The sequence below is a fragment of the Lissotriton vulgaris genome, chromosome 6, assembly GCF_964263255.1.
Source record: "Lissotriton vulgaris chromosome 6, aLisVul1.2, whole genome shotgun sequence".
Lineage (NCBI taxonomy): Eukaryota > Metazoa > Chordata > Amphibia > Caudata > Salamandridae > Lissotriton > Lissotriton vulgaris.
In genome coordinates, this window is record NC_141694.1 from 965,617,856 (window position 1) to 965,633,341 (window position 15,486).

At 40.2% G+C, this 15,486-nt stretch overlaps 1 protein-coding gene across 1 annotated transcript in view; it reads right to left on the reverse strand.

Moving 5' to 3' along the window:
- LOC147708257 (enoyl-[acyl-carrier-protein] reductase, mitochondrial-like) overlaps positions 1-15,486 on the reverse strand; it is a 544,978-nt gene that overhangs the window by 463,643 nt on the left and 65,849 nt on the right. Inside the window, exon 2 of the mRNA XM_086925328.1 lies at positions 3,461-3,558. Within this exon, the coding sequence (XP_086781454.1) occupies positions 3,461-3,558 (98 nt within the window). The remainder of the gene's footprint in view (positions 1-3,460; positions 3,559-15,486) is intronic.

The window sequence follows — 15,486 nt, forward strand, 5'->3', positions numbered from 1 at the left end:
TGTTTAGAGGTAGGTGATGTTTTAGTGTTTAGAGGTGGGTGATGTTTTAGTGTTTAGAGGTAGGTGATGTTTTAGTGTTTAGAGGTGGCTGATGTTTAGAGAAATGGAGAAGTGGAGAAGTGTGGCTCAGGGGTTAGAGGCGGCAGACCCGGAAGCTGAGATCGGCCCTGGACCAGGGTTCAATTCCCCGCCTCGGCGGGTCTTGGGCTCAAAAATTCCACGGACTCGATAATTCTCGCTCCGGTGCCTTCTCGACTCACGGGTTCACACTCTGCGACTCTGGGCAATAGCTTGCTTAATCTCCACAACGGCCCCTCGCGGCGGGATGCCTGGCTTTCACCTTGTGGATACCCTGCCGGGGTTATCTCACAGGGGAATACCAGGACGGGTTCCCTAAGCAAGCGCTTAGGGAACCCGTCCTGGTGGGTGGGTGATGTTTAGAGGTAGGTGATGTTTCAGTGTTTAGAGGTAGGTGATGTTTTAGTGTTTAGAGGTGGGTGATGTTTTAGTGTTTAGAGGTAGGTGATGTTTTAGTGTTTGAAGGCGGGTGATGTTTCAGTGTTTAGAGTGGGTGATGTTTTAGTGTTTCGAGGTGGGTGATGTTTTAGTGTGTGGAGGTGGGTGATGTTTTAGTGTTTGAAGGTGGGTGATGTTTCAGTGTTTAGAGGTAGGTGATGTTTTAGTGTTTGAAGGTGGGTGATGTTTCAGTGTTTAGAGGTAGGTGATGTTTTAGTGTTTAGAGGTGGGTGATGTTTTAGTGTTTAGAGGTAGGTGATGTTTTAGTGTTTGAAGGCGGGTGATGTTTCAGTGTTTAGAGTGGGTGATGTTTTAGTGTTTCGAGGTGGGTGATGTTTTGTGTGTGGAGGCGGGTGATGTTTTAGTGTTTGAAGGTGGGTGATGTTTTAGTGTTTGGAGGTAGGTGATGTTTTAGTGTTTGAAGGTGGGTGATGTTTCAGTGTTTAGAGGTGGGTGATGTTTTAGTGTTTGGAGGTGGGTGATATTTTAGTGTTTGGAGGTAGGTGATGTTTTAGTGTTTGAAGGTGGGTGATGTTTCAGTGTTTAGAGGTGGGTGATGTTTTAGTGTTTGGAGCTGGGTGATGTTTTAGTGTTTGAAGGTGGGTGATGTTTCAGTGTTTAGAGGTGGGTGATGTTTTAGTGTTTGGAGGTAGGTGATGTTTTAGTGTTTGGGGGTGGGTGATGTTTTAGTGTTTGGAGGTGGGTGATGTTTTAGTGCAGGGGCCTCCAACATTTAGTGTAATAAGAGCTACTAATGTTCAATTAAAATCATAGTGTTTGGAGGTAGGTGATGTTTCAGTGTTTAGAGGTGGGTGATGTTTCAGTGTTTAGAGGTGGGTGATGTTTTAGTGTTTGGAGCTGGGTGATGTTTTAGTGTTTGAAGGTGGGTGATGTTTCAGTGTTTAGAGGTGGGTGATGTTTTAGTGTTTGGAGGTAGGTGATGTTTTAGTGTTTGGGGGTGGGTGATGTTTTAGTGTTTGGAGGTGGGTGATGTTTTAGTGCAGGGGTCTCCAACATTTAGTGTAATAAGAGCTACTAATGTTCAATTAAAATCATGGTGAGCTACTTATATTATCAGTGTTCTAATAGCGACCGCATAAGACAAGATTACATTAGTGGCCAACCTTTGCAAGATTACCAGCAGTGACCACCCCAGTGCATCAGACAGTAGAGCTAGCAGTAATGTAGAAAAGGCAAAGTGAATTTGTAATGCCTCTACATAGGTAATACATGTCAGCCATTGCTGCAGTGCCCTGGCATAAAAGTTACAATATTATTAATAAGTCTCCTCATTTGATTTATCGCTCAAAAATCAGCTTTGAATATATTTTGAAAATGTAATCTCCATTTTTCTCCAAACAGAAGCTTATGACTTCTGAAAATACACACATATTTGTTTTAAATACACACATTTGGCACATATATATTACTTCATCTGAATATATATAATAATTCAACCAAGCAAATGGTTCCAGTTTTGTAGGATGGGATGCACCCGTGAGAACTACTTACAGGCAGCTGAAGAGCTACCAGTAGCTCACAATCTACTCGGAGGTGGGTAATGTTTTAGTGTTTAGAGCTGGATGATGTTTTAGTGTTTAAGGCGTGGGTGATGTTTTAGTGTTTAAAGATGGATGATGTTTTCGTGGTTAGAGGTGGGTGATGTGTTAGTGTTTAGAAGTGGGACATGTTAGTGTTTAGAGGTGGGTGATGTTTTAGTGTTTAAGGCGTGGGTGATGTTTTAGTGTTTAAAGGTGGATGATGTTTTCGTGGTTAGAGGTGGGTGATGTGTTAGTGTTTAGAAGTGGGACATGTTAGTGTTTAGAGGTGGGTGATGTTTTAGTGTTTAAGGCGTGGGTGATGTTTTAGTGTTTAAAGGTGGATGATGTTTTCGTGGTTAGAGGTGGGTGATGTGTTAGTGTTTAGAAGTGGGACATGTTTTAGTGTTTAGAGGTGTGTGATGTTTTAGTCTTTAGAGGTGGGTGATATTTTAGTTTTAGAGGTGGGTGAAGTTTTAGTGTTTAAAGCTGGGTGATGTTTTAGTGTTTACAGGTGGGTGATATTTTTGTGTTTAGAGGTGGGTGATATTTTAATGTTTAGAGGTGGGTGATATTTTAGTGTTTAGAGCTCGGTGATGTTTTAGTGTTTACAGGTGGGTGATGTTTTAATGTTTAGAGGTGGGTCATATTTTAGTGTTTAGAGGTGGGTGATGTTTTAATGTTTAAAGGTGGGTGATGTTTTAGTGTTTAGAAGTGGGTGATGTTTTAGAACCTCTTCGTGTGCTTTGTTCATCTAAATATTCCTTGTCAATCAAGGACGTAACGTGGGCGATCCGTGGGATTGTATTTGATGTAATGTTAGATTGATTCGTAATAAAATCAGCCGTTTTCAACACTCCAAAATCATTTCTGAAGTGATGTCAAACCTCCTGTACAGAGTACTTTAAAAACTAAAAATAGAAGCGGACAATGGGGTACTCCATTTCCACCTCTCTGCAGAATCACAGATATGGTCCCATGTGGTACAGAAATGTTTTCATTAGGCCCAGTTACCAACAATCTATGAGTACGGGAAGTATCGACCGCAGCTTTAACGTATTTTATAAGATTGATTTTCTATTATTTCATGCATTCCTTAGACACGTATTAACATTTTAAAACTCTTTACGATTTCACGTGTTTAAACTCAACAGCCCTTAGGAGCGGTCTGATTCGACTCTAAGGCATAGTAGGCCCTTTAGCAACATAAGACTCAACTTTAGACTCAGATTCAATGCTGTAAATAAAGAACTGCATTTGCATTTGATCATAAATCAATGCAATTTCATTGTGGTGATGAAGAAGTACATAATTTCCCCTGTCAAATGTTGAAGATAGGGGTGTGCCGTCGACTCCTACAGAAGGTGCATGTTGTTTAAACAAAGTGTTCTTGGCATGTATCTCACCTTCGATCATGTTGATGTCTGCTGGATTAATCGGGGCAGCAAGCATTTTAATTCGAACATCTGTTTCGTGAACATGCGGCAGGACGACATTTTCCATACTGTTGGCATAAAGAAACATCATTTGACCAGAACAAAATGTATACCAGACTTAAAGTTGAAATAATCTACTACTTGCGAGGCAGAATTTGTTTTAATATGCCCGACTCAAGAACAAAACTATTCACTTATATCGTGCATATCAACATTTCCATTTTGTTCGTAGATACGGAACATATTTATATAAATTCAGAAAATAGCATGGAAAAAGAATAAAAATTATGCTCCAAGTTTATTGGTAGAATACATATTTCTACCACTAGATGGTAGCATTGCATATGTATTTCAAATTCACTTGCTTTAATGTTTTTCAATATTATGTGCATTGCTGTATGCAGGTACGTCATGCTGAAGTACATTTGCACCATCAACTTTTTTTCCCTGCAGGGAAGAAATATTTTTCCCAGTCTATAAACCCTTACAGGTGTGTTTCGTCGCATTTCCGTTTACGGAAAGCACAAACTTCGAATTATTTGACATTACTGAGAGTGATTGCACTAAGGGGCTTATTATACAAGTGCCCCAGGGCCCCAACGGGGATATGTTCCCACTTTGTGCGCCCCTGGGTCACTTTGGTATTACAGAAGTGGCCTCAGATGCTTATGCAGCCCCTTCTGTAATACCGATATCGCATGCGCACATGAGTAAACCCTATGCCTCTGCGCCCACGCCGAATTACATGCGTCCCCTGATGGCTGCCTTCTGGAGAGGAGAAAGGGGGTCCCATGGACCTCCCCCAAACATCGCCTTGCAGGCAGGTGCAGTAACCCCCTGCACCCGCCTGTAAGGGGATCTCTATTCCCCCTTTAAAGTGCAGAAGGGTTGCAACCTGCACTGTGAGAAAACGGAGCAGCTTCAAAGCAGCAGCTCCGTTTTTTTCACATGAAAGCAAGTCCGTGACTGCCCTGGAGGCCGTCATTCAGTACAATACAGCGCATTTTCCTTCATTGCACCAAGCGCAACTTTTAAAAGCTGCGCTCAGCGCAATAAAGGAAAATGCGTTGCGTTGCATGTATAAGACCGCCCCAAAAGTGCTGTTATATGTAACTTCAGGAATTCATATATACCAACATTTTAGAGCAGGTAAGTGGGAGATTAGGCAATCTGCCTGAATCCGGTCTAGTGGCATGTACGGTTACAGACAATCATCATTTCAATTTTGGCAGTTTAATAGTGCAAACAAAGTTCCAACCTCTGGGGCATATTTACAATAAAGTGGCAGAGCGTGGGTCAGGGCCGGACTGGGAATAGAAACCAGCCCTGGCAAAGTGCTCGGCCGCCCCACGCCCCCACCCTCCACCAGGGGGGGGGGGGATGGGGGGGGGGGATTGAGGGTGCGACCGTGCTCTTTGCCAAGGCCGGTTTTTGGCCGATTTTGTTACCGGGCCATTTTTGCAGCTGTAACAAAAACGGCCAGCTGGGGCCCAAAACTGGCCCCCCACCCATGCGGCCAACCGGGGGATTGCCCGGTGCCCGCAATGGCCAGTCCGGGCCTGGCGTGGGTTAGTTCCAAAGTAGCTAAAGCTGCCTTTCCGTCAATTTAGATGCACAGGGATGCACCGTATTTACAATAATACGGCACTTCCCTGCACTTCTCCCAGCAGGCATCAACATTTTATTTTTGGCAGTTTTACAAAACTCCAAATCGGGTTTCTGCATGCAGAAATGGGGAGGCGGGAGACTAGCCTTGAAATTGATAGTCCCCTGCCTGTATTGGCAGAGTTTGCATGTATGGGAATTATAGAACAGTTTACACAAAACAGAGACTTGGCTTTTACCAGTGAAAAGAGATGTGTGCTGTCTGTTTGCTATTGAGGTCCACATGTATCAACATGGAATAGCAATACCAAACTGCCATTGCCTGCAAATTGTAATTAGGTAATCGCCATTCCTAATGTACGAAACTCCAAGAGTTTCATTTATAATTCCTAGAGGGTTGCAAATTGACCTACCTCATTAATATTAGTGAGGTAGGTCGCAATATGCAACCCCCGTAGGAATCGCTAAAATCATGGGGATGGTGGCCTGCTGGGGTCAGCAGACCACCATCTACATATTTGCTTTTTAATAAAGCAATATTTTCCTTAAAGGAAAATGGTTTGTGTTTAAAAAAGAAAAATGAAAGTTTTCTTTCCATTTTTAAGAGCAGGCAGTCCGTGGGACAACTGCCTGCTCTCAAATAACGTTTTTGCCACCCATACCAAAGGGGAAGGGACCCCCTTGCCATTTGCGAATAGATTACCACCAACTTCAAGTCGGTGGTAAAATGCGAACGTTTTAGAAATGCATTCACGCTCACAAAACATTCATAAATGCTGTAACGATTCCATATTTGGAAGGGACACAAACAGGCCGATTCTGAGAATTGTCCAGTTTGCATACACAAAATTGCTTGATACATGTGGCCCTGGGTGCTTTATTTGTTAAAAATGATATTTGCAGAAAACAGACATGACAAAATCATTTCACCTTATCTACATTTCCTATATCCTCGCCTTTCAATGCAGCTTCCTACTCCATCAGTCTCTGTTTCCGATTTCCGATTTTTTTCTGCATTTGCTTCCTCTTTTCTTCCTTTCCCCTCTCCCCCACATTCTTGCGTACTCACCCTTCATCTCTGGTTCATTCTTCTGCCCTGTCTCCTATACCAACTGTAGCTCATATTCTTTTCTACCGCCTTTTTCATCATTTATATTTTTCCAAAATGTTTATAAAATTCTCTTTTCCATTCTAATTATTGTGTTTCCATTTCCTTCTTTTCTTCACTCTCCTACCATTTTCTTTAATACTAGCCTCATAGCATGTATACACTGCCCTCAGACACACTAGCTAGATGGTCTTGTAACTTAAGGAACACCACTGGCCTCCAACTGCAGGTCATTAATCTACACTCGGCAAAGTCAACTCAGGCTTCTGTACCACAAAATCACTCAACTGAGTAACACTAAAATGGATAACAGGGGCATTGTTATTTACACTTTAACACATACCAGTTCATAGCATTATATAAAAGTAATATATTGATTATTCAAGATTAACTTTGTTGGACTAAGTTCTATCTGCAAGGTCACCCCCGAACTTTTTGCCTTCTCCCATACAGTTTTGCTGAATTCGTTTTTGTTGGCTTTAGGAATGTCTGCGTTTTACTACTTATAACCAGTGTAAAGTGCGTGTGTTCACTTCCTGGTATAATTGGCATAAACCCAATTGACACATTCAATTTACTTTTAAGTCCCTAGTAAAGTGGTGTTACATGTACACAGAGCCTGTAAAGGAAATACTACTAGTGGGCCTGCAGCAGTTATTGTGCCACCCACTTAAGTAGCCTTTTAAACATGTCTTATGTCTGCCATCGCAGCATGTATGCAATTTTAAAGCAGCTGTTATGGCCTGGCAAAATAATCCTTTTGCCAGGGCTAATCTTTCCTTTTTGATACCTACATAAAATGCTGGACTGGCCGTACCGGGCATCAGGCGTTTCTATGGAAGGCTGGAAGGGTGGGGGCTGGTTTTGTTCCTGGTGGTGTGTTTTGTTTCTGGGTGCCTGTTTGCTGTGCTGATCCATTATTGGCCCCAAACTAACAAAATCAGCTCGCAAACAAATCTACTCACTTTCATTTCCAGCCTCCCGGGGGTCAGCCAGCACTCCAGACGTGCATGTTAGAGCGTTTAAAATAAATGTAACACCATGTAACCCCGTCCACCCCTAGTGGTGTGTTTGCTCACAGGACCATCTATCTGCAGTAGCACACGAAAGCGCTATCATGATGGCTGTGGTGTAAAATATTTTGTCCTTCTATCGCACTCTCCGCCTTAGCATTGTTCCCTCAATTCCTTGGCCTCTCCTCTTGGGTGTCAGGGTGCTCAGAGTTGGGGCAGATAGTCAGGCCCAGAGGCCGGCAGCCAAGCCTTGGACCAGCTACCATCCGAGTCATTTACTAAAAACTGCCAGTGGTAACTGAGGGCCTTGGCCTGGTATCATTATTTTTAAATCCCCCACGCTCTCCATCCCCCGACACGCAGCTCAGCTACTACCAGTGGTGGTGAATGCTGAGTGGATGTCTGTGACTATTTAAAATGTTTAATTGTGTTGATGGTGCTGATGGGTCCTACATGAACCCCACTGCACCGATCGCTGAGCTAGGGGGTACTGTGTGTTGCAAATTGGTATGGGTTTAAAAGCACCCTCTGCAGAGCTCCTTTTATATTCAGCATTTTTTAGTCAACAGTACCAATGTCTAGATAACTCTGGTGAATAATAGAAGTGGCTGAAATCAGGAGAGTTCCAGGATATCGTATACTTTAATATACGTAACACATAGATGTAGTTGTAAGTTTGATATATCTCCTGGTAATGTTCAAGAAACGTGGTTTCAATGCAAACAGTTCTTTATTTGATAGACACAGAATACTTCATTGTATCACATTTCGATAATTCCCAAACATTTTAGCCAACACATGTTTAACACTCAACACAATTTGGCTTAAATATTTTTCAGGGATTCTGCACATATACAGAATTATGCGCAGGATTATGGAAACTCTGTGTACGGAGGCTAAGCCTTCCTACCACCTTAGTACCCATGATCTGAGGACCGACTAGCTATAGTGTCTCACTCGCTCTCCTTCTCACAAATGAAGAAACTAATGATTAAACACCCCAGAACACAACACTCTTGGTTCTTTTCGGAAATGTGGTAAGAAGACACACCTTGTAGCTCACATTCACGTACTTGTCCACAATAAGATCTGACAAAGACACAAAGATAGTTTGAAATATTTATTTTAACTAACATACTCTAAAATGCAGTATACGTGCCACAACCAGTAGCAAAATGCATAATATCAGTACAGTTAGCATTGCAGCAAGGCCATATATCATAAAGGGAGATGAGACAGTGGATGAAGGACTATAAGGCCTAACCCCCCCTCCCCTTCACAAGAAGAAGTATTATTATATAATAGAAGATCTCTGGGCTTTGTCAGCAGACCCCATACCTCAGGCCATAGATCGTATTGCTACATCACAGATGAGGGTTGCTCTTCTCCCAGGAAAGGTCCCTCATCGGATCAATGAAATATTATCGAGGGACAAAATATAGAGTACTGAAAATATCGATGCCAAAATATCGACAGACAAAATATCGAAGTCCTATATACAAACAGGTAAGTACAAAAATATCGACTCCAAAATATCGTTTAAAAATATGTACTTTGTAGAAATATCGAATTAATAAAAATTAATGTAAAATTAAAAAAATATTAAAAATAGATAACTAAAATATACTTAAAAATACTTAAATAACCTTAAAATTATTAAATAATTAATTTACGTTATAAAAAAAATACAATTTTATTTGTTAAAACATATATATATATTAACATAATATTATTAAAAAAAATACAATATTATTACCGTAGGATAGCGGGAGTGTTAAAATTACTATTCCCACTCCAATGAGTGCAACAGTAGAGAAAGCGTTGGATAGCGTAGCGGTAAAAATTACTATTCCCATTCCAGAGAGTGCAACAGTAGGGAAAGCATTGGATAGCGTAGGGGTGAAAATTACTATTCCCACTCCAAAGAGTGCAACAGTAGGGAAAGCGTTGGATAGCGTAGGGGTAAAAATTACTATTCCCACTCCAGTGGGTGCAACAGTAGGGAAAGCGTTGGATAGCGTAGGGGTAAAAATAACTATTCCCACTCCAGTGAGTACAACAGTAGGGAAAGCGCTGGATAGCATGGGGTAAAAATTACTATTGACCCCTCCAGTGAGTGCAACAGTAGGGAAAGCGTTGGATAGCATAGGGGTAAAAATTACTATTCCCACTCCAGTGAGTGCAACAGTAGGGAAAGCGTTGGATAGCGTAGGGGTAGAAATTACTATTCCCACTCCAGTGAGTGCAACAGTAGGGAAAGCACTAGATAGCGTAGGGGTGAAAATTACTATTCCCACTCCAGTGAGTGCAACAGTAGGGAAAGCACTGGATAGCGTAGGGGTAAAAATTACTATTCCCACTCCAGAGAGTGCAACAGTAGGGAAAGCGTTGGATAGCGTAGGGGTAAAAATTACTATTCCCACTCCAGACGGTGCAACAGTAGGGAAAGCGCTGGATAGCGTAGGGGTAAAAATTACTATTCCCACTCCAAAGAGTGCAACAGTAGGGAAAGCGCTGGATAGCGTAGGGGTAAAAATTACTATTCCCACTTCAGAGAGTGCAACAGTAGGGAAAGCGCTGGATAGCGTAGGGGTAAAAATTACTATTCCCACTCTAGAGAGTGCAACAGTAGGGAAAGCACTGGATAGCGTAGGGGTAAAAATTACTATTCCCACTCCAGAGAGTGCAACAGTAGGGAAAGCGCTGGATAGCGTAGGGGTAAAAACTTACTATTCCCACTCCAAAGAGTGCAACAGTAGGGAAAGCGTTGGATACCGTAGGGGTAAAAATTACTATTCCCACTCCAGTGAGTGCAACAGTAGGGAAAGCGTTGGATAGCGTAGGGGTAATAATTACTATTCCTACTCCAGTTAGTGCAACAGTAGGGAAAGCGTTGGATAGCGTAGGGGTAAAAATTACTATTCCCACTCCAGAGAGTGCAACAGTAGGGAAAGTAAATACTTCATATAGTATTTAAAAAAATAATTATATTAATATCTAAAAAAAAATTATTAAAAGTAATTACCAATTTAATATAATATAATAATTAATCAATTACAATTACAAATTAAAATTAATTACTACAATTAGTTAACTATTAATACAAACTAACAATTAATTAATTAACAATTAAAAATGTTTTAACAATTAATTCAAATTAAACACAAATAAATAAATGAAAATATTTAATTAATTATAATTAAATTACTTCCCACCCTATTCCCCTATAAACCCACAAGCCACTACAGAAAATAAATTAGTAAAATTAAAATAATTAGCAAATAAACAATTAAATAAAATTAATTGGCAATTAAAATGTAATTAATTACCCCAAAAAATTAATTAACAATTAATTTCAAATAAATGCCAATAAATAAATTTCCATATTTAATAAATTATAAAAAAATTACTTCCCACCCAATTCCCCTATAAACCCACAACCCGCTACAGAAAATAAATGAGTAAAAAAAACATAATTATCAATTAATTAAAATTAATTGCCAATTAAAATGTAATTAATTACCAAATAGAAATTAATTAACAATTAATTAAAAATAAATACCAATAAATACATTTACATATTTAATTAATTATAATTAAATTACTTACCACCCTATTCCCCTATAAACCCACAACCCGCTACAGAATTAAATTACGCAAAAATTAAAAAACATAAAATTCATTAATTAAAAAAATATAACATAAATACACACTTTTCACACATATAATAACATAAAAAACACTATAATTAATTCGATATCATTAAAAATTCGATAATTTTAATAACCTCTATTATATACTTCGATATTTTGACTTTCTATATTCTTAAAATTTGATAATACATTACCTTCAAAACGATATTTTTAAGGACTATATTCTGTCCATTCGATATTTTGTCCATTCTATATTTTGAACTCGATATTATGTCCATTCGATATGTTTTTACTCAATATTTTGACTGTTTACGCCCTCATCAAGTGTGTTTCCTAAGCATTCATCCACATATTATCAAAGTAGGAGGCTCCAGCAAAAACAGCTGCATTTGTATGTTTAGTCTAGGTGCAAGGGCCTGACCAGAATAGAATAACAAGACACAGTGTTTATCAACCTTGCTCACAATGTTCAGATTAAACTCAAGGAACAGGCAGAGAAGGAACACAGCAGTGAGTTCTCATGTGAAAGGCATAAACAGATTATTTGAAAGATAAAGACATGCAGTGTCATGTGCAAAAGCAGCATCATGGCTACTGGGCTCATGCTAACTTAAAGATGTCGACAATGTCCCTAGCAACCATGTGACACTACAAATAAACACAAATAACACACCTATGTTACCTACATGAAGTATACTTGCAACTAAAAAGATAAACAAAGTATCATCCACTTTGTTGCACCTGCAAAACACACTAGAAGGTGAACATAGGGCTTACACAAACAAAACCATTAGAGCATCCTAGTATTAACGCTACCTGGGGAATATCATTATCATTGCTAAGTCGTAAGTGTTATACTGGCATCAGAGAGGTCAAAGATTTGATGTGCATGTAATCAGATTTACTTTAGGGTGGAGCGACCACTTAACGCTTACCTTGGGGGTGCTGTATTGAAAATAATTTATGGGTTTAAAAGTATGTGCTACAGGTTTCCATGTGTGTCCAATAATTTTCAGGCAACAATAAAAATATCAAGATAATAATGTTCCTGCTGGATTAGGCGTTTTGTCCAGTGGCAGTTTTGACTCATCTAAAGTAGTGCTATGAACAGCCATCAAAGAGCTGCATGCACACTGCATGATACAGGTAAGAAAGTTATGTTTTTCACAGTCTTTTAATATCCTAATGTGGCTAAAAGGGTTTGTTTCAGTAGAAACACTTTTCTTACGTTTTGAATCCTGAGTGTGTGCTTCCCCAGACCAAGCATTCGTAAAAAATGCCTACCAGTATGGATGAAATTTGAATCCTACACCTTGTAGTCACACAGGTGAATCATTGCCTATATGTGTGTGTGATGTAAAGTGATCCAACACCCAGCACTGATGTGAGAGGTGCTACAAAACGGCCATCATACACCTACCATATGCTATTGTATTCTGGGAATGGGTCTGTGACCAGAGAACATGGGTCGTTCTGGCAGGTCACTGTCAGTTGAGTTTCACCTCAGTCCTGGTGGATTAGACATAGATACAGGCCAAGTATTGCAAACAGGTAAATACATTTCCGTTCCAGTGGGTTTGAGAGGGGATGTGGGAACTGGTTTACACCATAGCTGGCACTGTTCTAGAGGATTTCTAAATGGTTGTGGTAGACAGAGTGACTGAGTACAGAACAATCTCCTATTAATCAACTAACACCAGGAAACTCTGGGAAGTCGCAAAAAGAAAAAAAGTAGGTCAAATCAATTTGCACGAATTTTGATGCTGGTGCAACACAGAATATAAATAAAATTATCTCCTGTTTACAAAACAGAAAAATATTGCTCAAGCGAAATCATTGAGGAAACCGATTCTGAAACATAATCTCACCACATCTGTGGCTACTAATAAGCTGAATAAGTACGGATGTTAGCACAGAAACTTTAACTCACAATAACCCTTTTTATTACAATTATTTTGTACAATTTTCAATTGCGTTTTCAAGAAAAATAAAAACATTGTCTCAAACACGGTCCAAGTCGTTCCCTTTTTAAAAGTGACTAATATATTTCCTCTGTTCCTTAACATTTAAACAAAAACAAACTTAGAATTAAATCAATGGGTGGCGTGCTTGCCAGGGTGCGTATAGTTTGCAATATCCTGTGTGACAAGAATCCAAATATCAAACACACTACTCATTTCATTTCATTTCATAAAGCTTTATTCAGTACATATAAAAAAATGACCATAAAAGCGTAGGATATCATACAAATATAAACAGGCAAAGGTTGCAGGGGTTATTAAATCAGTTAACGCAGAAGGTATTAAAACATTATACTTTTCCCCGCATGAATTGATTTGTGTTTAAAAAGGAAGCAGTAAAAAAGCATACATCCAGGTTATGCATATTAAAAAGCAAATTCATAGCCCCATTATCAGCGCGGACTCCATATTTTACAAAGATAGGTTTTAGATAAACAATGCGGTAATTCATATAGAGATTACATAACAGAAGAAAGTGCAAGGTGCATTGCTTAGATTGACCGTCACAATGACACGGTCCCACCGGATGTTTTTTCGGAGACGGTAAGGCCACCAGATAATGTACTAACCCAAGCCTCATCCTCGTTAGGACAAATCTATGCGAGGGTCTAGTCACCTGGCCCAGATATAATTGAAAACCCCCATTTCCTGCAAATTAATTATAAAACATACAGGTCGGTTATAAACTACTGTTGCTCACCCGCATCTCTGCTTTATATTTCATGAATATGTTATGTATTTTAACCAGGGAATCCTGGAGTAATTATCCAGAGAGAGGCAGTAATTGATTACAGATCTATTCATAGCTGTCTCCTCCTTTAGCCAGATCGAGCGCCATAACATAAGCGGTCTCAGAGATATCAAGTCTGACAGGTGGAAGATCCCTAGTTCTCTATGGGTTAAATCATTTGGGGCGGAATTTGGTAGACACAGAAGTTTCTTGAGGAAAACATTTTCCTCAACTTGCAGACAACCATTAGAACAAGGTCCCCAGATCCCAGACCCATATAGGGCAAGAGACACACATTGTGATTGATAGATCTGCAACATATCCCTGATGTGTCTATCGCCTATCTTGGCGGCAAATCTAAAAACCCTGTGGGCAGTCTTAGCCATTTTTGCCCGTACGTTGGTAAATTCATGTGCCCAAGTTTTGTCTCTGGCAAAGCTAATTCCCAAATAACAAAAATTCTCAACTTGGAGCACTCTCTGTCCTTCAATAAAAAAGCTATGGGATTTCCTGCGGCCACCCCCACATATCATAGTATAAGTTTTGGTTTTATTTATAAGCAGTTTCCTATCCCTGATAAAAATGGAGAATCTATCAATCAAACGTTGAAGGCCAATGGGAGTCCTAGACAGTAGCACGGCATCATCCGCATATAATAATACCGGCACGTCAAGGCCATTAACCTGTGGGGCATTGGCACTAACTGTTTTTAAAACTAAATCTACCTCATTGATTAAAAGTGTAAAAAGCTGGGGTGCGAGGACACATCCTTGTCTTATACCACTCCTAACCCTAAATTTAGGGGTACATTCCATCTTCAACCCCGTAACGGACACTAGTTTGGAGGTTGTCATACAGCCGAGCTAAAAAGAAAATAATACCTTCCGGGGCCCCCAATTCAAGCAGCTTCGCCCAAAGGATAGAATGATCAACCAGGTAAAAGGTGCTGCTTACATCTTCAAAGCAGAGGTAGAGAGAGCCCTGTTTGGCCTGGGTATACTTCCCGATAATCAAATTTAAATTTAAACACTGATCCAAAGTTCCTCGCCCTTTCCTAAAGCCATACTGGGAGCCCGGCCATAATCCCTTTCTCCTCAGCCCATTCTTCCAACCGAGCCAGCAGTATTCTGCTCATGATTTTGACGGAGGAGTCTAACAAGGAAATAGGGCTGTAGTTTTTGGCATCACCCCTATCTCCCTTTTTATGGATCGGAATTATGATGGATTCCCCCAGGTTGGTGGGGCACCATTACTCACAGCAGCATTAAATACAATAGTTAACACGGGGCTCCTCAACTTAGGGGCAGTTTTATACACGTCAATAGGGACCCCTTCCGGCCCCTGGGCCTTTTCCCCTTTACTAGCGTTGATGCCTAGTTCTACCTCGGCGACTGTAAATTCCAGAGGGACTACAGGCCCACTGTTATTGACATAGTGGGGGTTGTCGGTCTTAAATATAGTAGAAAAACTGAACTACCCATGTCTCACTAGTAACGGTAGATGAAAGTTCAGGGACCGAATCGTCTTTAAAAAAAGGGGAATTAACTGTTCCCAGAATAACGTGCTATTTGAAGTAACTGCGGCCTCTGTCAGTTTTTCCCAGGCATCTTGCTGCAGGTCTACCTTTCTACGCTTGAGGGCTGCTTTGTAGTCGAATCTCAATTGGCTTACAGCTATCTTATCATTAGGCCTGACCGCAAGAACCCGCTTTAATGCGGTTTGCAGTACTGTACAGGCATGGTCAAACCACCCTTTATTATGAATGGTTGTCCCCGAGCCAGTTTTCGTGAACATAGTTTCAATGGGCACGATTCACAGAATGAACTTAAGAATCAATCCTAAATTTACTACTGTTTTGGTATTCAC